This window comes from Mustela nigripes, chromosome 14 (assembly GCF_022355385.1).
Source record: "Mustela nigripes isolate SB6536 chromosome 14, MUSNIG.SB6536, whole genome shotgun sequence".
NCBI classification, from domain to species: Eukaryota; Metazoa; Chordata; class Mammalia; order Carnivora; family Mustelidae; genus Mustela; species Mustela nigripes.
In genome coordinates this window covers 59,508,148-59,531,493 of record NC_081570.1, presented here as the reverse complement: position 1 = coordinate 59,531,493, position 23,346 = coordinate 59,508,148, and the positions used below count along the sequence as shown (strand labels likewise).

At 34.1% G+C, this 23,346-nt stretch overlaps 1 protein-coding gene across 1 annotated transcript in view; it reads left to right on the top strand.

Moving 5' to 3' along the window:
* Positions 1-415: 415 nt before the first annotated feature.
* NEGR1 (neuronal growth regulator 1) overlaps positions 416-23,346 on the top strand; it is an 860,988-nt gene continuing 838,057 nt past the window's right edge. Inside the window, exon 1 of the mRNA XM_059375117.1 lies at positions 416-763. Coding sequence (XP_059231100.1) covers positions 588-763 — 176 coding nt within the window. The 5' untranslated portion in view covers positions 416-587. The remainder of the gene's footprint in view (positions 764-23,346) is intronic.

The following is a 23,346-nucleotide window of genomic DNA, read 5'->3' as shown; positions in this document are numbered from 1 at the left end:
ACGCGCGCGAGCCCGGGGGCCAGCGGCCGCCGCTGCGCCCCGCGCTGCTTCTGCTGCTGCTGCTGCGATTGCAGCCGCCCGCCGCCGCCGCTCGCCCTGCCTCCGCCGCCGCCGCCGCGCCTCCTCCCTCACTCGCCGGCGCGCTCGCCTCCTCGCTAGATGGTGTGCGAGCCGCCCGAGAATTAGACTCACTCCGGACTTGGCCAAACGCAACCGAGAGGAGGTGTAGCGTGGTGCCAGGGGGTGGGAGGGGAGGGAGGGAGGGAAAGCGAAGAGAAGGAGGAGGGGAGGCAAAAAAAAAAAAAAAAAAAAGAGAGAGAGAGAGAGGGAGAGAGAGAGAAAAAACAGCCAAAAACAAAAAGGAAAAGAAAAAAAAAAAAAAAAAAAAAAACCCCCCCCACCCCCCCTCCCCCCCCAAAAAAAAACACAAAAAAAGAAAAAAAAAGAAAAAAGGGGAAAAAAGGGAAAAAAAAAAAGAAAAAAAAAATCCTGTGGCGCGCCGCCTGGTTCCCGGGAAGACTCGCCAGCACCAGGGGGTGGGGGAGTGCGAGCTGAAAGCTGCTGGAGAGTGAGCAGCCCTAGCAGGGATGGACATGATGCTGTTGGTGCAGGGTGCTTGTTGCTCGAACCAGTGGCTGGCGGCGGTGCTCCTCAGCCTGTGCTGCCTGCTACCCTCCTGCCTCCCGGCTGGACAGAGTGTGGACTTCCCCTGGGCGGCCGTGGACAACATGATGGTCAGAAAAGGGGACACGGCGGTGCTTAGGTAGGAGGAACGGCGTGCTTTTCGTACTTGTCTCAGTCTTTCTTTCTGTCTCTCTTTCCACCCTTCTTGCTTTTTTTTTTTTTTTTTTAAACACTGAGTAATAATGCTGATGGTGATCACCATAAACACACACACACACACACACACACACACACACACACACACACCTCTCAAGAAATCCAGGTGCTGGATCTGCCTGGAGCCTGGCCCCTTTACACTGGGGCAGGTAGCAAGCTGGACGCGTGATGCTAAAGCACTTTGCCGGATCGCCAAGTAGTCCGGGGATGAGTGAGGAGTGAGGTTTAGGAGGGGCAGGTGCCACTTTGAAACTCATTTCACAAGGTCTGTGTTTTACTGTCATGGGGTACTCTTGGAGAGTCTGACAAGTTTATCAGGTCTATTTTACTCTAGCCTAAGCGACTTTTGCAAACTGCTGGCTCCCTGCTCCCATTTATTTTCCCTTTCACTTGGACACTTAGGCTCAGTTTCTCTGTCTTCAGCTTTCTTTCCTTCCACTGATTGTTTCCTCGCTTCTTTTTTCGCCTCCTCATTTTCTTTTCCTGTTTTCCCAGTTCCTTCTTACTCTCCTTTTCCTCTGTTGCCTGTTTTCATCCTTTTCCTGTTTTCTCTGTAATCTTTCCTGCCTTTTCTCTTATTTTCTCCTCCTGTTTATCTTCACCACAGTGATTTCTGATCCAGTTTAGCCCCCCTTTCCTCCACGCATCACCTCTCCCCATTCCTTCTTTCTCTTCCTCGCTCATGTCCCTATTCTGTGATCTTGTCTTCCCTTTTTTGAGTCACATTTCCCATCCCTCTCCCCATTCCTTTCCCATCACCGTCACACACACATGCATGTTCCCTCTGAACCCTTCCAGTTACCATTTTCTCACACTCACAAACCTCTTTCCCTTCAACACACTCACTCCCATACTCTCTTTCACATCCTCACACACACTGGCACTTCCATGCTCTAACAACCACTTTCATATTCACATTCTCTTTCATGGTCTAAAAGGCACACACTCCTTCACTGTTCCCCACACGGTCACTCACACATGTGTACACATGCCCCCCCATCGCTCTGTGTCTCTTGATCCCTTCTTCCTCCTCTCCTTCCTCCCTCCTTCCTGTTCACTTTTACTTCTTTTTCTTACTCTCCCTTCCTCTCTTCTTTTCCCTAAGCTTAAGCACTGAAATGTTTTGTCATTAGTGAACATCCACAGCCTGATTTTACCCCTGAGCAACACTGTAGAGTGAGCTGCTTTTTTTTTTCTCTCTTGTGAAAATAGGAATTGATGATCAGCAGTGCTTAGATCTAAACAAGGCTAAACACTCTTATTCCTTCATTTCCCATCTCCCTACCTTCTCCCCCTGACACCCCCAGCTGACGTACACTTCAAATCTCCCTGAAAGATCTCCTTTCTCTCCACTGGGTGGTAGTTGGCTTGTAAGTGTGGATGCACAAAATCAGTATACACGGCATGTCTAAGGTGACAGAGTGTGGGATAGGTTTCTGTTTGAATTGTGCAACATATCTTAAATTTAACGATCTGGGATCTGGGTGTGGTATATGTTTTACACCTTCTGAAACACGCTTAGGACTCCGAATTCACTTGGCATACTATTATAATTTCTGATATCCACTAATGACTAATATGCTTTCATAATATGTTATCTATGATGCTGTAAATACAGAATGCCACTGAATGTATACAAAAGTAACATAAAATCTGTTTTAACTTGGTAAATGCCTTTTCATTGCTGGTGAAAGCTATGAACTCTATGTCACATAGAGGATATAAATAAAACCCCCATTTATGTTCTTTATATTAAGTTTGTTTTGGAAGTTTGAACAACAGTGGTGAGCATGAAGCACTACCTTGAGAGGCTGCAAACACAGATCATAGGAGCTGCAATCTATGTGTGTGTGGCAGCATATTACTTATTTGTAATGAGTGTGAACATTTTCAACCTAAAGGGTTTGTTACACTACTTGTCTTGGGTGAGATATCTTGGCATTTTGTTTCTAATGAATCTAATACCTGCTATAGCTAATTAAAATATCTGAAAGTGCATTCTGCTTCTAGGAGACCTAGGTTTAGTTCTCTCATTGGTTAGACTGCTGAAGCTTCTCTAGCTAGTTGGGGCAGTATCCTTCCAGTGTTGTTGCTTTGGTGCAGCCCTTGTTTACTTGTGTACACTGTAACACATCCTTTGAGATGCTCTATCCTGACTTTTGTAATATCTTAATGAGGGAGATTTTGACTCTTAAACTTTTTAAAAAGAATAAAATCTCTGTCTCTTTTAAGTGATGTCTCTACCAATTACAGTGTTTATTTTTTCAATAACCACAATAGTTTCTTGTCCTATGAAACAGAAGTCTGATCTACATTACTTTTTACCCAAAGTAATTCGCTTATAATAATTCTGTAATTCTCTAGGGAGTATCTCACTTTTTACCTTTTTACATTGTCTGTAGGTTTTTTTAAACTAGTTTAATATATGCATTTATGAGAAATTCTCTGTTAAAAATTGTTCAATTCTATCATTTATTTTTCTTGACTCTTCCTTCTGCATCTGGTATTTGCTCTGTTCATACCAATGCAGACAGAGCTTAAGGACTGTCAATTGAGTATGTAAGTCAGGTGTCACATTTTTCATCAAAAGTAACGTCACAGTTATATTTTATGTTTTTACATTGGAGATTTAGAATCATATTTGATGTTGCTCTCTAATTCATTAGGAAACAAAACAAAACAAAATTTGCCTTCAAACATACACCCCCTCCCATCAAAGTACAAAAATCTAGTGCTCAGGAGAACATTTTACTGAAATTACATGATATCATTTATTAAACTTTACCCAATATGCTCTGTTTTTAATGTAAAACATTCCTCAAAGTGTCTCTAAGAAAGAACAAATAGTGGCATAACAGCTATCAAATAACTCTAAGAGCTAAAGGCCTGAAAGTGCAAACATGTCAGTCAGTGACTCTGTTGCTTGTGGTTGCATTAATGAAATAGAAGTGTAAAGGTCAAATGATACATTTCTATCTCCTAAATGCCAGAATGTCTGTTTTAGAGAAAAAAAAAATCAGGGAAAACAAAACTTTCCTTAAGTGGCATTATAATACAACAGGGAAATCATTCTGTGATCTACTAACTATAACTATCATTTTACAAATCATCTTCTCTGTTTAGCTTAAATTGTGGACTTACAATGAAACTTCTTTTAATAACTACAGCATTCTTATCATTTTAATTTTGCTTTTAAAGTTAGTGAAGCAATATATTAAGTGTCAAAATTTCCCTTACTTCTAATAATGTTATTCACTGATAAATCTCTGAAGGATTCACTTGAGCTATTTGGACCTTCCTGATAGAGTTTTAATGATGCATCTTTTCAATACAGAACCTTTGGTACCGCCTTTACTTAAACTTTGGATTTCAGTACATGCATGTATGTCTTAGAATACATTGAAATTTGCTACAGACACAAATTAATGTTTTCATTAACTTATTAAATATTGACTTCAATTGCTCTATGTTTAATTCATATTAGTAGTTTATACGTAACTAAATTTGTTAATCTGCCTATGGAGAAATTAACTTTTTCTCCAATCTTCAAATTGCATGTTGTAGTACATGGAAGATAGGAGTTAATGTTTTTCGTGATGTGACATAGCAAAGACCAGAAGATGCTAGAACCACATTCGTCACATTTTAGGACCCTCTGTTTCTAGACCTGGAGAATCAGGGGAAACATAACAGGGCTCTGGATCAATATGTAAATTTTAGATGATTTTTAAAATATAGTTTTGCAGTCACTTTAATGTGAGACAGTTTTTTATTCTTATCATATGAACAAACACAGTTATGTTAACATGTCCAAAATGTTTAATATTCTTTGGAAACAATACAAGGAACATCCTCATTTATATCCTCTTAGTGACTGAACATTTTTTAAACACGTCATTTTTAAGCTAATTCTTTCAGTCTGTTCCTACCTCAGCTCTTAGGTATGATTTTTGTACATTTTAAGCCGCCTTCCTGATATGAATTCAAAAAATCCTTTTCTCTACTTGTCATGCTTTAATCAAAGAAAGGAAGAGATTCTTTTCTTAAATGTGATATCTTCTTTTACCTTAGCAAAGTTAAACACAACTCTGTCATTTTAATATAGTAGGTTTGAATGGAAGTTATATATGAAATCCCAATATAATATTGTAATAAAAGGGATGATTTTTGCTTACAACAGAGAATATAGAGCACATTTCCATAGAAGATATTTTTATTGGAAGCCACAAAACTTTCTCAAGTAGATTTATAAGTGGGTATGATGAGTATTTATCACTTTTCAGAACTATTTGTCTGAAACATTGGCATTTTGATTAGACTACATTAATTAGTTTTGTTTTGAAATGCTTGCTATTGGTTATAAGAAAGTAAAGGATTTATTCATGAGACTACAGAATTACCTATAGCAGTAGAAATCAATTGTGCTGTCCTTTTAGGTATCATCAGATTGTCTCACATTGTTGAGTCATTCTTGCACATTGATGCAATACATATTTCAAATACATTGTTTAACTACATAAGCATTTTCAATTTAGAACATTAAAGCATTATTTAAAGACCTAAATGTTTATTCAGTAGTGTTGGACAAATATATTTAAAATTCTGAATTTTTTTCCCTTCTTCAAAATAGAAAGGGAAATAGATTATCCTAGTGTGTCATTTTGGAAAAAATGTGTTCTAGAATACTGAATAAAATGCTACACCATTACCTGTAATGATTTGCAATGCTGTTCAATTAGCATGACATATTTCTTGGTATATCTGTTATGTTAAAGGACAGTATAGTTATTTTAAAGTTTTCTAGATAGATTTATTTTGCCCAGCCTTTTTTGTTTAGAAGAGTTGATAAACCTATGTGATTGTGTAAATCTTTGAACACATTCTTGTTAATGAAGTACTTATTTTCAGTAGATTGGCTTTGCAATTGAACAGCTCCATGGAATAAGTTAATTCTGTAATACCTGACTTCCGAAGAACTTAGGGAAAGGTTCACACTTTGTTTGTGACAGTTCTGGACCTGATTGAACAGTCCAACTTTCATTCTGTACCCTGTGCTAGTGGAGATAGAGAGCAGAGCTAATCCCTGAGCCTGCATTTCCCAGGCAGCCATCGTCATCTGTCTTCATATTGTGCAGTTGCCCAATGGAGGGTAATTTTGGAAGAAGGGAAGATATATGAAGAGTGTGACTCCACAGTGTTTCTCCCCTTCTTCATGGCTTTGGACAGTGTCCAGCAGTGTCTCCCATCTCCCATTTGGACCTCCATTCTCCATCATCTACCAGATAACTGGCTCTTGGGCTTCTGTTTACGCTCTCATCTCTTTGTTCTTCTCTCCTAGGAATAGTAGTGGCTTCCTGCTGTTTGAACTCGTGGATTGTCTTACCATTATCTATACAGCTTCTCAGTTCTACACACTTTGCAATCAATTTCTTTCATTACATTTCCTGTTTTAAATGTCCAGAATGTTTTAAGTTTTGCTGGTGGAAACTTGATTGATATATAGTGAAAGGTAATAATTTCAGTGATTTTAATTATATTTGATTAAATGACTGCTTTGCCCATGGCACCATAAATGTTGCTTACCAGCACTGGGTATAATAGCTGTTGAGGGAGACATGCATAGAAGTTAAACCATAATGACATTGGGGCATATTACAAAGAAAAAAGATGGATTTATTTTCCCACACCCAGATTATAATGAGAATAATAAACCAAATATGTAAATATTTAATTAAATATATGCTGATTAATATTTGAGGAAATAATGTTGTTGAGGGTGGGAAAATAAAGACATTGATTAATAAATATTATAAATATTGGCAAGACTCGGTAATTCCATATCTTTTTTTTTTTTTTACTGAGTGAAAGTAAAGGAGGGCTAAACTCTTTGTGGATATGGGATCAAAATGCTGAGATAATTCCTACCGACTTGCCTATTGAAATCAATAGGAATTAAAGGCCTTTCTTCTTTTATGTAGCTTAATACCTGAGGAACTAATAAAAATTTCCAGTTTCTTTTCAAGTATATGGTCATAACAATGCCCATGATTCTGGTGTTTGACTACTGTAGGAATTAGTCTTTCAAGCCATTTGAGTCTTCTGATTAGAAATCAAATCACTTGTATATCATATTCAGCATGACATAAATTAAGACATTGTAGACATCATGAAATGTACAAAGAAGAGCTGAAGGGTTTTTTTTGTTTGTTTTGGTTTTTGGTTTTTTCCCCTTGCTAACTGAGTATTAGATCATTTGGCATCCTTCCTTTAACTTCTTCAAAATACTTTCTAAAGGCACTTATGTAGGAATAGTCTACTTTTGGTGTATTTCTCCCTGCTTTTGAAAGAAAGATGGTAATTTAAAAACCATCATTAATGAAGTGAGAGCCTCTCTCAAGGATGTTCAAGAAAGGATTTCTGAATTGGGAGGGAAGTTGGACTTAATGATCTCTGCCATGCCATCCTTTTCAAAGTTTTGCTGATTCATTATAGATTGTCATAGATGCTTTCCATGTATAAGAAGAAAATAAAATTTATTGCTCTTTCTTTCCTAGATGCATCGTATTAGCTGCCTTTTTGCTTTTGTAAAGGGATTTTAAAATTGGGTCACATGCTCTTTTGTCAGGTATTTTATGTGTTTCAGATGCACCAGTGGAAACAAGAACTTCCCATCTCCTAGAGAGTAAAATTTAGGATTTTCGTACATGGTCATACTCATTATCAAATTGGATTTTAATTAGTCCCCTTATGTAAAAATGTAATATCATTTGAAAGATAGTGAAGAAATTTAATAATACGAAAAAGTTCTTTGGTGTTTTGTTGAAGTGTACTTTCTGTTTTCTGCTATGTTCATTTTAATTGACAAACCAGCTGGGTGTGTAAGCACTATAACTCTTTCTAGGGCCTTAACACCAAACCTTACATATATTAGGCTAGCATCTACTATTTTTTAAATTAATGACTCCGTAGAAGGATAAGTGGGGGGATAAATGTGTTTGTGTTTTAGTTTATTAATTATTTCACATTTTAATAATTGTAGTATATTTAATACTTTGTTGGGTCTGCATATTTATAGTGATTAAGTTTATTATATAAGTATAATCACTATATAAGTATAAGTATATAGTAATTAAATATATTGAATATCTATATATCACAAGTGTCTGTCTTAAGTGATTGCTGCAGAAATCCCAGCAGGTTAAGACAGATACATTGGAATCATTCAGTGTAAGACACAGCCTACTGGTGGATCTTGAAGAAATGTACTGGATACTAAAGGTATCTTTTTTTTTTTTAATTAAATGTACTCTGTAGAGTAGAAGGTGAGTACTGTTTGAGAAAACTTCTATGTGTATGTGTGCACCTGTGCACGCATACACATGCTGTGCCAAGATTTTAGATGTTTTGCTTACTGAGGGTTTCAGCAGGGTAAGTTTGAAATGCAGTGGTATGGTTGTAAGATTTAAAGTTGTAGTTATAATTTTAAGAAGATCAAAGATTTTAAGTTATATAGTAAGGCTTTTGCCATTTGCAGTTCTAATCAAATAAGAGGAACAGTTCAAAATAGTAATAGGTCTATTGTGACCTCTAACATTTTTTGTTTCTACCTGAACTCATGAGCCTCTTCTTCCTTTTTCCTAAAATTTCAATTAAATCAAATCAATAAAGATACAGAGGTAGAGAGAAATGGCTATTTGCTATGGACAAATCATTCTCATTTGAAGAGTAACTATATGCCTCAAACCTGAGCAGAACTTTTGTATCATTCCAACCATCTCCCAGAGGCAGGTCAACAGTACTTTATAAACCACAGGGTATTGATACTAGCGCATAGAATTTTAATGTGGTCATATGGCTTTAATTTATAATGTTGAAGAGGTTATCTATTAGCATAGTGGTTTCTAAGCCATATCAAGTTCTGAATCCTGACAGAGGACCTTTGATGCTCTTAAGCAACCAGTTGGCATGGGAATTGGTCTTTTAATCACTTTCTCTAGGAAAAGGGGAATATAGGAAAGGAGGAATTTAGCGGTGTTGCCAGCATTAAGTGCTGTTCTTTTGAACAGTAGCCAGTGTATTATACTTTCCAGATAGCTGGTAATTTGTTCAATTTAAGGAAGATGTTTATAACCCTTTTTGGTCCAGAACTAAATTGTTCTTTAGTGAATTTCACTAAGTTGTTTGGACACAGGTCCAGTGCCCAAACTGATGCTACAAGATAGGGTTTCTTTAAAGCTATAGCTATTGCCATAAAGTAGTGAAACGTTTTGGGTGATTTAAAAGGGCCATGGGGGGAGGGGGGACGGGAGAGGGTGGTGGGGATATGGACATTGGGGAGGGTATGTGCTATGATGAGTGCTGTGAAATGTGTAAACCTGGTGATTCACAGACCTATACCCCGGGGATAAAAATACATTATATGCTTATTAAAAAAATAAATAAATTTATTTAAAAAAAGAAATTAAACATGCAAAAAAAAAAAATAAAAATAAAAGGGCCATGGAAAAATGTGTTTAGTTGTCTTCAGAAACCCCTTTCCCCTTATGCAACTGAATTAAATTTAGAGATATTAAAAGGATTTAAGAGACATTGCGAACAGAATTGCTGTAATCAGAAAGCAAGTGTATTGTTTGTATATTCTCTGCAATAACATTATATACTATTGTATCAAGATATTAAATGAATAAATCAAAGGAATCATAATGTTTTCTTCATCTTACAGATAACATATTTCTTATAGGAGAACATCTTTAGATATGTTTGGTTTATAAGCAACCTGTTTTCGATTAATATCTTGTAATTGGTCAGTGGGATTGATGGCATCTCTACTGCCTAACATTGCTTGACACAATTTTTAGTGCTCAAAATCTGAATGTTGTATGAAGGAATTGAAGGTGAGAAAGAAGAAGAGGCAAGGGGAGGAAAAGAGGGATGAAGGGGGAAAGTGTGTTATGTGAGTGACTTCTGATCAAACTATCTAAAATTTCACATCACTGGGATGACAAAATTAAGCCCATAATTTGTACAATAAAACTGAATAATACAATAAAACAATAAAAATGAATTAATAATAAAATAATATTTGTATTTAAAAGAATATAATAAACTAATTCCCATGAAAATGAATAAATTTTGTTTCATATAATTCATTAAATAATTGGAATAATCCCAAATCTACACCTTTCCCATGATGAAGAAATGTATGTTATACAAACTGAAGCTCTAAAATTATATTTTGCATTCAACTATATGTCTTCCTTCCAAGTTACTAGTTCGTTTATGTTTACTTTAAAAGATAGCTAGTAACTTTGGACTTTGACCTACAGTGGGATCAGGGGCTAATTTTTTGGAGTATTTTCACAACAGGAAATTATATATAAATCTTTGAATAATTGCTTCCCTGTCTTATTGAGCATATGTCAATGATAAATTTTTTTCTCATACATCATTAATGGGAAATAATAGATATAAAATGTTATTTTTGTTTATGTATAATGTTTATCTTCTTTTGTAATTGTTTAGTTGCATTGAAACCTGTCATGCTTTGACATGTTGAGAATTTGAATTCCTACTTCTCTCATTACTAACTAGCTACATGACCTTGAACAAATACCTTATTCTCGATTAGTATGTTCCTAACAGAACTACATGGATTACATGAGATAGTACATGTAAAATGTTACCACAGTATACTTACCACATACTAAGTACTACATTTATATTAGCAAATCATTTTATGTTGCTTTTCTTAATCTTAATCTGAAATTTATGGCAGTGTTTACTTACTGATATGATTTTTAAATCATCACTTCAATTATTTGTGAACCAATTGTACAGTATCTGTTGAATGTATATTTTTGCTGTGATTTTGTTAAAATATCATTTGTTAAATAGAACACCAGGATATCAGGTAGTGATCTGTGGTTGAACAAGAAAAACAAAACAAAAAAACAAGGAGAAATGGAAATAGAGGAGTTTGTTACTCACAGATCCTGGAGGAGACACATGGCACACTCCAGGGGCCACATGGGAAGTCCAGGCAAAGAGTTCAGCCACACCTGGAGTACATGCCTTAATGAGGGTCAATGGGTGGAGGGTTTGGGGGTTCCTTGGTTCAGAGCCTATTGGTCAATTCTAACCAAAAAGAGCAGAGTTTTATCTTAGGCTCCCAGAAGGAGAAGATACACAAGGGGAGACAGGAAGAGAATGTTGCTCACAGGGACTGCTGGGTAAGTCATATCAGGAACTTGGATTTGCTTATGACTCTTCTGGAGATGCACGAGTGAAGGGGCTATAGTGTCAGTCAGTTCAAGATTCCTGAGTGCCACTTGGCCTCATGGAATGGATGTGTAGGCAGGGATAGCCTGGAGTGGTTTAGCTAAACTCTTGACATTTTGTATTTTAGAGATTCTGTTTAATGGACATACTTGTATTTTTGTTGTTGAGCCCCATAAGCAAATGCAACTCAAATCTGGAAGTGAAACATACCAAAAGAGGCTTCCCAATTATCAGGGTGCAGACCCGGAGCACTCGATAGCAGGAAACCACAAATTTTATACTCAACAGGTGAGTGATTTGACTCACTTAACAGGAGGAAGAAATCACTGTAATTGGGTGGTCAGATGTGACGTTGAGAACAGAGGGAGAAATGAAAAGAGACAGAGAGAAGAAATGAAAGGTTAGAAAGTACATGTGATGAGAATGGAATAGTTAGAGGGTGAAGATTAACGTTTGTGAAAGTTTAGGAGAAAAGAAGTGATAACTGGTGACAACATTGGAATAGCAATAGGAGAGTGAGAATTTAAAAAAAAAAGTCAGAAAAAAGTATTCTAGTTGGGGTAGCAAATAATTATTCAGGATTAGATATGCTCTTGTGATTTTTTAGGTCATCTGTATGTATGCTGAAGGCATCACAGTTCAGAAGCAATCTGTATGGGCAAGAACTTTCCATATATATCACCATTTTATCCATACACAATAAACTCAGGAGAAGCTCAGAAAATATGAATGCTTGCTTTAATTTTGCATGTTTGCCAAATGCACAGCAGAATGATTTAGGTTCGTAATCATGACGAAGCCATCATCATCATGATTCAGATTCAACTAACAGTTACTGAGTGTCTATATGACGTACTTTCTCAACAATATATGCAGTAAGTTATTGCTTTCCCAGTTTTATCGCCAAATAAATTCAGGCTTAGAAAAATGAGTTAACCTGCCGCAGGTAAAATGGGTAGCAGCTGAGCCAGAATTGAAATCTAGGTCCCTTTTTCCCAAGCCCCATGGCATTTCTTCTATCTTGTGTCTCTCCCTAAGAAAAAGATCAAAATGGTTGATAAATTTATTGCTTATTCAGTTACTAAAAATTTGTTGAGCACCAGCCATATTTTACCTACTGTTAAGTCAGTAATGATTAAAAAAAAATCAAGGTGTGTTATATGTTTGAGGAAAAATGTGAGATTATTTTAAATGAGATTAAATACATAGCATATATTACATAGTCAAGCATTTATTAGATTGGAAAAGAGTGAATTCTTAGAACTATAAATATTATGAAATAAAATCTCTCATCCAATAATGATTTCATCCCTAATTATTAGAAGCTACTGATAATACAAGAGAAAAAAATGAACAGCTTTTGACTATCATTTAAAGCTAGGCATTATCCATTGCCTATTTTATTGAATCCTCATAACAGCCTATAATTTTTCTACTTTGTAAGTGAAGAAACAAATTCATAGGTGAATAACTTTATTTTTGTATTTGTTTAATTTTTTTATATTTATTTAGTTTTTAACTTTAATACAGGTAGTAAATGGCATAACCAGGACTTGATCCTGGCGTGTGTGTCTCCAAGACCCATGCTCATCATTTTTTAGAAGTTGTAATATTTCTTGGAGCATTTTGACAAAAAGAAGCAGCAGTAGTTCCTTGCTGTATTATTCCAACTTTCCAATTAAATCATTGGAATACTCATTCTGGCATAACTCCAAACATCTGTACCAGGTTGATTTAACCCTCCCTTGGAAAAGATTAGGCAGCCTGAGATTTGTTGGGCACCATTATTTCCCAAACTAGATGGGAAGATCAAAGAGATTTGAGGACCTCTAAAAGATGTTTTTATTCTAATTTCATTGAACATGTCAATCATGTTACTGAATCATATGGTTAATTGTAGTCAGTGGATAAAATGAAACATATTGGAACTACATAGTTTGCCCTTTTTTGCTAATTGATAGAAGGAGTATATGTAGTTTATAGTCTAATTGAATGAAAACTTGTTTTTAATCTGATGGTATGTAATTGAAGCATCTTCTTTACTGTGCTTTAGTGTCCACCTTCTGCAGATTTTAAAATGTGTACCCAAGAGGAGAGTTTCATATTGACTTGTTTTTTGTCTATCCAAAGATTTCCCAAAATAAAGTTCTATTTTTGTCTTATATAATTCAAGAACATTTTCAACCTCTCTAGACCCGTTCTAACTCTTCCTTCTCTGAATTCTGAATTTCTGCACATTCCATTTTATAGTGTTTATTCCATCAGCTTTACATTATGGTAGACTGTTAAATGTTTGAGCCTGCAAAGAAATGTAACAGCTACTGTCTTATTTAACATCATTTACTTATATTATTGCAAATCCTTCAGAGAACTTTGCATATTGCTATTTGCATGGAATATATTTAATAAATATACTTTCATTGACTCTTCATCTTTCTTTCTTCTATCAGGAATTTGTTCTGTATTTTTTCTTATTAATCATATAGTTTTTTCCATAGGGAACATGTTCTTTCAGATAGTCATTCACATGTTTTAGAGTATTTTTGGGATCCCCATCAGACACTAGACACTTCCCATGAGTTTGAGCTACCATCATAAGAGATAAGATCCCCTCCATTGAATTTACATTATAGTTCTACCTATATCCTTTAACAGTGTTGTGTAGTATAAAGAACTTGGGCTTAATTTTGACTTCACCAGCTATTAAGTCTGAGACTAATAGTTTCTGAGACTCAGTTCTCTCATCTGTAAAATGGAAATATTGATTGCTTCCCCTGTACTTACTGTAAATCCTAGTAAGAAGCCAATGAATGTGTGCAAAGTAGAATTCTGTACATAGTTGGTGCTCACTGTCAATGTCTTTTCTTTCTCTCTTCCTCATGCTTCCTTTAATACAGCTGTAACTTATGGCCAAGACTATCTAGTTGAAGGAATTGTTATGTGTTATGTTGTGTCTCCCTATTCTATTTGTTCCCCAATAATTCCGAGGCTCACTTAATTTAAAATTCATGGCATTTTCTGATACTTTGAAAAGTAGGTTTAACTGGAACATACAATAGCTATCTCATTCATCTTGTTTCTATTTCTTGGACTCATTTTTTTCTTCTGGGATGTTTTCCCTCCTTCGTACTGTGCTCTCTTTTGAATAGTTTTGTATGTGGATTTCTTCCTAAATTTGTGGTCAGTTTTTGACATATTTTGAATGTCCACAAAGGTTATATTTTCTTCTTTACAAATTCTTTTGTTAGCATAAAAACCTACTTGTCATTATGTTTTTTTTTTTTCCTAAAATCCGACACTTTTCTCGATTTACTTTCATTATGGCTTTTGTTGGTTGGAATGGTAATATATATAAAGACTACTTCATAATTATCACCTGGTTCTCTGATTAACAATTTGGAATTCCTCAGCAGATGATTCTTCATTTAAATAGCATTTCTGTACTTTTGCCACTTCATTTCCTGAATTATTCTGAGCCTCCTAGCCCTAATGGAATGGATGACACTTTTCTCTGTATCTCAACAACTGATAAGCTGATTCTCTGACTTTTTCTGGATTATTCTAAAAATTTCCTTTATATGTGATATACATAATTGGTTTCTGGCAGGGAATGTACAGACTTTTTCTTTATCACTTACTTTCAAGTAGCATATAATTGATTAATGTTTATATAGGGAAATCACTAAAAGGCAAATTCTTGTTAATTTCCTTCATTTCCATTAAAAACCCTATTTACCCCCCCCCCCCCCCCCAGTACAGGGATATTGTGCTTTTTCACATTCATCCTAAACTTTTCAATATCCTCGTTTTCCTACTTCTATTTACTCTTCAAGTGTATTTAGGTTAGGCCCTTAAAAAAAGTGTCATATTTCTTTGAATCATTAAATAAAATTGAATTAGGAAACTGCTTAAGATTATGTCTGTATAAAATGGGTTAATGATAGTATTCAACCTATACGTTGTAAGAATTAAAGTTTGAAAATTCCATAGCACCATGTGTGGTACAAAATAAACAGTAAATAAATGCTATTAGGATTTTTATAATTATCATTACAATAGACCTTTATTAATAATTTTGGGGTTTAGCTGACAGCAGACAAAATTAAGATTCTCTGGTAATGTGCTTACTTCTATATGATCCAGTATGCTATAGGGACTCAGGACATGAATTATCCTTTATTTCAGATAGGGCCTTTTGCTATTGCCTCCTCTTTTGTGGGACTTTCTTTTCCTTATCAATTGATTTTCCAGAATGGCTTTTCAGTAATTTCCAAGTTCTAATCATTTTCTAAAATTAGCTTTATGCTAATTTTTTCATGGAACCTTTATTAATGGCTCAGAATTGAAATATTAAAAGCAAAAATTTAAACACATGGATATATTTATATACATCCCCAGATTTGTGTATCCAAATTTATACATATATATGTATCTGCACATTTATTTCCTTTTTGACTTTGTAAGCCTAGTTACCTTGCATTAATGTTGGATTCAACAAAATAAGTTTAGTGAAAATAAGCAGTTCTTTCCTTGAATTTTAGTTATTTATATACATGTTTTATGAAATACCTCAACTCCACTATATTCTGTGGTATTTTTTTTAAATGTAATACTACCTAAAAATAAGATTTCATGGGGTTTAAAAATTTTTTTTTGGATTTGATTAAGTAAAATCACTTGAATTCTAGAGCAAAGGGTGCTATAGTGCTTTTCCTTCCTTTTTTCTTTTTTAAGTAGAGGCTCATAAAATAGGATATCACAAGTGGGGAGGAAAAATTAAGTTCCAGGCTAATGGAACCAAATACACATAAAGGTGGGAGAATTGTGAAGAACAGTTGTCATGATAATGATGATAATGCCTATGATTTCTATAACCTGGTATGAAAATAATCTAAAATTCATAAAACTAGGAAGGAAACTCATTGGAGGTTCTCCAAATATCTTAGAAGTTCCCAGTGGGTATACTTAATATTACATGCCTTGGAGATTTAAGAAACAGATCCTTAGTTTGGTTTTAAAGGTAAAGAACTTTTGTTTTCTGATGCTGCAGTATATGTCACCAGACATTCCGTGGGACATTCAATAAATAGTTTATTTGATTGTTTTACATTTCTTTGAACTACTCTTAACCACTGACTTGTTATTCCTGGTAAATTAGAGACATACTCTAGGATAAAAATTAATTTATAAAAATTAAATTAGATTGTGACATTTGTATCTTAGTTATATTCTTTAGAAAAATTCAATAGAGGAGGTTTGATATATTTTAAGATTAAATGGGAATATTGATTCTGATCACTTTTAGTACCAAAAAAAAGAATTAAAATTAAAGGCTAACAAAAATTATCTTCTTATTGGAAGAGTCAATTTATTATATATGAAATTATTTTATTTTGGTATAAACAAATAGGTTGGTAGTCAAACAGGGAAATAGCTATTGTCAGTCAAATTAATTAAAACAAAAAGATTGTTGAAGAGTTTAGATTTAATTTTGTGTGCAGAAAAAAATTTGACATATAAATTTACATAAATTATAATGGTGTAGTTATATAAATTTTGATTAAGAAAAAATGTTATATTGTATACAGTTGTTGAACAGTTTTGTGAGGAAATGACAATTTATGTGGCATGCTATTTTATATAATGAATTATAAATTTATTGCATTAACATAAATACATTTAAAACAAATATATAAAATAAGTTCTTGCTAATGGGCCTCCATTTATAGAAAAATTAGACTTTGGTACATTATTTCAAATTTTTCTTTATGTTCAATAAGAGTTTTCTAAGAAGAAATAAAATATCAGCATTTTAAATGGTGATTCCTTCAGTCCCAAAGAAGTCGATACATTAGTAAACATTTTACTGGTTCAGACATTATATTTACTGTCATTAAGAATCATTGATCTATTTAAGTATTATAAAAATATTATAATTTATTTTTTAAAATTTTTAATTTAAAAATTTTAAATATTGCCCTTAATCTATTCTCCATATATTGTTTTACTTTGAACGCTAAACAATAAAAGATACTGTGGGATGATGGATATCAGAAAATGAAAATGATATAATTGCCAAAACTATATTTAATTATTTAGTATTAATTTTTCTATACTTAAAATCCTTTAATGTAGACTCTCTGGCTATTTATATATAGACTATAACTCCAATAAAGTATAAATCAAATATGATTATAAATATATCTTATTAATTTTGAATTAAAATTTAAACATATTTATTTCATACTTGAAAATAATAATTGTATTTTGAGATATTATATTGTTTATGTTACCTTACTTAAATAGCACAACATCCTCATGGGGGAAACAGGACCAGTGTTAAAGTTCCAGTTTTACATAGGAATAAACACAGGTTTAAGTATTTAAAGACTTCTTGGTTTATGAATAGTTATGATGCCTTTTCAAATTGAAGCTCAGTCTGAGTTCTTGCTCAATAGATTTTTCTTTGTATTACTGATTACATGAATTACTCAATGTTACAGATTTTATCTTTTTTCTCAGGGGCTTTGGGCTTCCATATTGAGTATACCTATCATAACTAGGGATACCTCTAACTTCCACTATTTTGTGCTCTATTTCTATCACACATTACCCTCTCCCACAAAATAAGTATGTGTCAAGTAAATAATGGAAGCATCTAAGAGGAAATAAAATCATATGAAAAAAAGAAAATAAAGAGTATGGAGTCAAAATTAATGTTTTCCCATTGTTACATTATACATTACATCTCTTTTATCATTGCCATGTTTTTTCTTTTTGCTTTGATACCTCCTTCCCTTCACTCTGTAGCCCAAGAAAAAAAAGTACCTGGAAGTGTTGACTATCTCTTAGTGCCAGTTCTTTAGCTAATTACTCAATGGAGAAATTATGTTACCTTCTTGCTTAATTTGGGGTATAGAGTTCAGAAGGAGAAAATTCTTTGCAGAAAGAAGTACTTACATAGTAGTGGTTCATTCAAAGGAGAGAGAGGACAGATTTTTCAAGTAAAGAGAACTTTAAATGCTATAGGCTCTCTTTTTTGTCTGTCTTGTTTTTACTAGGTATATTCATCCCAAATTTTAAAAAATATATATTATTTAAGGTTGTTTTTATTAAGCATATATTTAACTTTATAAACAGTTGTTTTTATTAAGCATGTATTTAACTTTAAAAACATTTTCTTTCCCTTTTAATTAAAAAATAAAACCAAACTACTTAAATGTAGAAGACATGGAACATTCCTTTTGTAGAAATAAAGCATCAGATTTGCATAGATAATTTCCAGTTGTAAGATAATAGAGAACTTTGATCAGTTTTGATCAGAATTTTCCCAAATGGTGTCATGGGGAAAACTAATCTATACATTGTTAATACAAAAGAAGTTCTTTTAGTTGACCTATATATGATCAACACTCTTTATTTCCTCTAAAAATTTCCAACTGGTATCCACAGCATGCAATAAACTTCTCTTTAATGTGCTCTTGAACATTTCTTTCTGTCAGTTGAATTCTGAGATAGCAGAATTGGTTAAAATATGTGTGAGGAAAGAGGTTTGTTTCTACAAAAACAATGTTGAATGTTTTGAAAATACTCAATAAAGGCAATCGTTAAAAATAATTATGTTTAACTAGATGTAGCTGGAGTAACTGTAAAATATTTGTAGGAACATTGAGAATGTTTCACAAGTATCTTTAAATGCTCATTCCACTTTGAAGAACCAGAAACCGAAAGTCCAATAATTCTAATTGGAGCATTCTGTGGTACAAGAGAGGTAGTATGATATTTTAGTGAGTAGTCATTTTTGTTAACAAAATAAGTTTACTCAATCTCTTAAGACTGGTATGTGAATATACATTTTTAAGTGAAAATAAAATATATAGGGTATGCATATCATAAATTAACTGATCAATGTGATCAGTTAATTTTTTGATTAACTGATCAAGAGAGGGAACACAAGCAGGGTGAGTAGGAGAGGGAGAGGCAGGCTTCCTGTCGAGCAGGGAGCCCAATACAAGGCTTGATACAAGGACCCCAGGACCATGACCTTAGCCGAAGGCAGACTTTTAATAACTGAGCCACCCTGGCACCCCTTAGTTTTATTTTTTCAAAATAGATCACTTTCAAAAAATGATCAAATTGAGAATATTTTTAACATATCATGCAGGTGCTAAAATGACAATACACATCTCCAAATTGATTATGAACTTAAATGTCAACAAATACGAATTTTTGTAAAATAGTGTGAAAAAGTTTTATATTTCTATAGCTATCAATTTAGGCTCATATTAATTTTTAGAATTTCTTGTTTACTTTTGACATTACTCTAAAACATGATATTTCTTCCTTGAGTAAAAATACTCAAATAGTATTTTCATAACATGCTTATTTATGACTCTTTTAAAGTAAAATCTCGCTATGAAACAAGAAAAAGTCATAATCTTATATCTGAAATCTTTCAGAAGGAGTATATTGACGTGGCCAAACATTTCTTATTGAAACTTGTGCATAAAATTTATTTTTAAGTTCACAAGAATTATTTTAATTATATTTTGCTTCTAGACTTTTTAAAAATATTTTAACTTATTGGAAAGAAGTGTGTTTACCCAATCCTCATGTAAATGTCAGCTTTTAAGAATGTTGACTGCCTTACTGTGTGATGAAATACTGAATCACGTGTGGGGTTGTATAATTCCAATTAGAATTTATCTAAAATATTTTCCAGTTTGAGCAACTATTTATTTCATCCACAGTGTATTTCACTGGGACAAGTTAGTTTGAAGAGTATTTGATAGGGTAACTGAGTATCATAGCAGTGTATAGAGTCATGTTTAGAATCACACTGCTTTGTTTAGAATCACAACTTTGCTACTAATTGTGGCTTTGGACAAATTGCTTACTCTTTGTGCTTATTCCCTGATTAGTAAAGTTGGGATAATAATAAGGCACATTTTATAGGGTTGTTATGAGGATTTATTTGTATTTGTATTTAATTACATAAAAGTTGTGAATTACTTAAAACTGTGCCTGGCTCACGATACACACTTAGTAAATATTGTGAATTATTACATGCTCTTTGCTAAATATGGTTCATAGGATTTGATGGGTTGATCTATTTATTTATTTATTTTGTTTTTTAAAGATTTTATTTATTTGACAGACAGAGATCACAAGTAGGCAGAGAGGCAGGCAGAGAGAGGGGAAGGGAAGTAGGCTCCCTGCTGAGCAGAGAGCTGAATGTGGGGCTTGATCCCAGGACCCTGAGACCATGACCTGAGCTGAAGGCAGAGGCTTAACCCACTGAGCCACCCAGGCACCCCCAAATCTTGGTATTAAATGAAACCAAGGGATGATGGATACCTCTATAATGTATAAACACCCTCGGGTTTCAAAGTCAGAGCAATGTTGATTCTTTTACTTCCTAGTTGTTTTGTGTTCAGGCAGTTTACTTAACCTTTCAAAGCCATGGTTTTGTTATTTATATAAAGGGGCTGAATCTGTGCTTCATAGAGTTACTATGAGGAGCAAAAGAAGAAATTTATATAAACACTGAGTGTATGTCAGGATATAGTAAGTGATTGATAGATTTGTGTTATTGCTATTATTATTATTAGTTTAAATTTATTGTATAGCTAATTATTTCAGAAAGTCACTTTAAATGAAAAAATCTACAAACACAAAAATCATCTAGTAAAAAGTAGAATTACTACTGAGAACTGTGAATAAGAACAATGTAAGGAGTGATAACAAAAGATAAACTGCTTGCATTGCAGTTTTGCCCAAGACAAAACTACATATAAGAATAGTTTTATTTATACCTCATTATTGTCAGTGAACATTTATTAGGCTTGCCTATGTTTGTGCTCTTATAAGGATCCATTAATAGACAAGTTCCTCACACTTTAGAATTTATCCTTTCTACATATGAACTTTGTTCCTAAGTACCAGGTTTAATATGTTGGAAAACTGTACTGTGTTACAGTATAATAAAATAAAAATTGCGCTTCTTGTTATGGATGAGATAAAACTCTCTCTCTAGTTTTGAGATATAGCTTTTATTTTATTATTATTAAGGATTTTATTTATTTGAGAGAGAGAGGGAGAGAGTGAGAGCAGGGGCAAGGAAAGAGGGAGAAGCAGACTTCCTGCTGAGTAGGGAGCCCTATAAGGGGCTCAAGCCCAGGACCTTCAGATCATGACCTGAACCAAAGGCAGATGCTTAGCTGACTGAGTCACCCACGTGTCCTGAGATACAGCCTTTAAATATAAAATCCACTACTATAATTTAGGTGACATCTTTATGAGCTATAATTCATGTCTTCACATGCTACAAGGAATCAGGATTTGATTATGCACAGGAAAAAGGGGACTTGGGGAACAAATAATAAATATAGGTCAACATATTAAAGAAGAAGAGAGAAAACAGTGATATGGAGAGGACCATTAGCTGCTGTGTAGACTCATACCCTCTTTATCCTCATCTGTTAACCATTTCCTGTTAACCAGGAAGCTGGCTGCCTCCCTTTATTTCGTCAGCATTTGCACAGTGCCTTAATTAAGTTTACTGTATTGAAATGAATTGAATTGCTATCCATGGGTCCTTGGTTTTTTTTTTAAGAATTTATTTATTTATTTGACAGAGAGAGATCATAAGTAGGCGCAAAGCTAGACAGAGAGAGGGGGAAGCAGGCTCCCCACTGAGCAGAGAGCCCAATGCAGGATCCCAGGACCCTAAGATCCTTACCTGAGCTGAAGGCAGAGGTTTAACTTTCTGAGCCACCAGGTGCCTCCATGGGTCCTTGTTTTTAATGTAATTTTCTAATGCGGATCTCATATACATGGTAAATGCTGATATAGTCTCACTGCAAACTTTGGCTTGATTAGGCTAGTCACCTAGCTATTCTTTTGGTCTTGTCATAGTTCAGATCAAATGACAGGAATTAAAAAAAATTAAAATATATGAAGATAAAAAGCTTACAAGTCAGCAGAAAAATATTATCATACTTTATATTGTTAAACACTTTTTAGGGAACTCCCATCGCTTATTTTTCCTTGTGATCCTCAGAAAGACTCAAGGGGAGAATTATAAAAGAGATAAAATAACCAAGGTCACATAGCTATTTAGAAAAAAAACCTAAATGAGATATCCTGTCTGCTAATCTATTGTTCTCATAAAATGAAAAAAGTGACAGGTGAATTTTAGTACACAAAAATATGTTAGTGCTTTTAAAATGTATTATATTAGATTATTTTGCATTTACAGGCTATTTCCTCAGTACTCCTTATCCTTTGTAAAATTTTTAAGGTTGAGTTGCAAAATAAGAATCTATATTCTATATATTTGTATCATGTTCATTACAAACTTACATATAATAATTCCATCATAATACCCTGTGGGATTCATGGTAATAGCTAATTTTATTTCATAAATGCCCATAGCATATCTATGTATAATTAATCTTTCTTTTGGGGCCATACTCGTTCTTGATAATTTTAATAAAACCAGAGGACCTTGGGATGCAGGTGACCAGGTACTCAAACACACACACACACACACACACGGCCATCATGTAACTCTGAAAGCCCATTTTAGTGTTTCTCAATCTTGATATTTTTGATACTGGAGGCTACTTGATTAATTCTCTGTTGTGGGGAATGTCCTATGCCTTGAGGATTTATAGCAGTATTCTTAGTCTCTGTCCATTTGATATCAGTAGCACCCAAACCCCTGAATTATGACATCCAAAAAGGTCTCTGTGTATTGTCAAATGTCTCCTGCTGACAAAATCACCTCTGGTTGAGAACCATTGAGTTATAGCCCAATTCATTAACCCACAGTTAAGAAAATCTGCATGAATGGAGATTTGAGAATGGCTGGGAATATTAGGAGATACCTGTTTGTTGTCTATTGTCATTCTTACCTCAGGATCCTGCACACTTTTCAACTTCATCTTTACCATAAAACAGTGACAAAAACTTTTTCTGAATTAGAAAATTTTAAACATAGTCACTCTGAAAAGAAGAGTTCAGTGATTTATCTGGGGTGGAGATTTGAGAATGGCTGGGAATATTAGGAGATACCTGTTTGTTGTCTATTGTCATTCTTACCTCAGGATCCTGCACACTTTTCAACTTCATCTTTACCATAAAACAGTGACAAAAACTTTTTCTGAATTAGAAAATTTTAAACATAGTCACTCTGAAAAGAAGAGTTCAGTGATTTATCTGGGG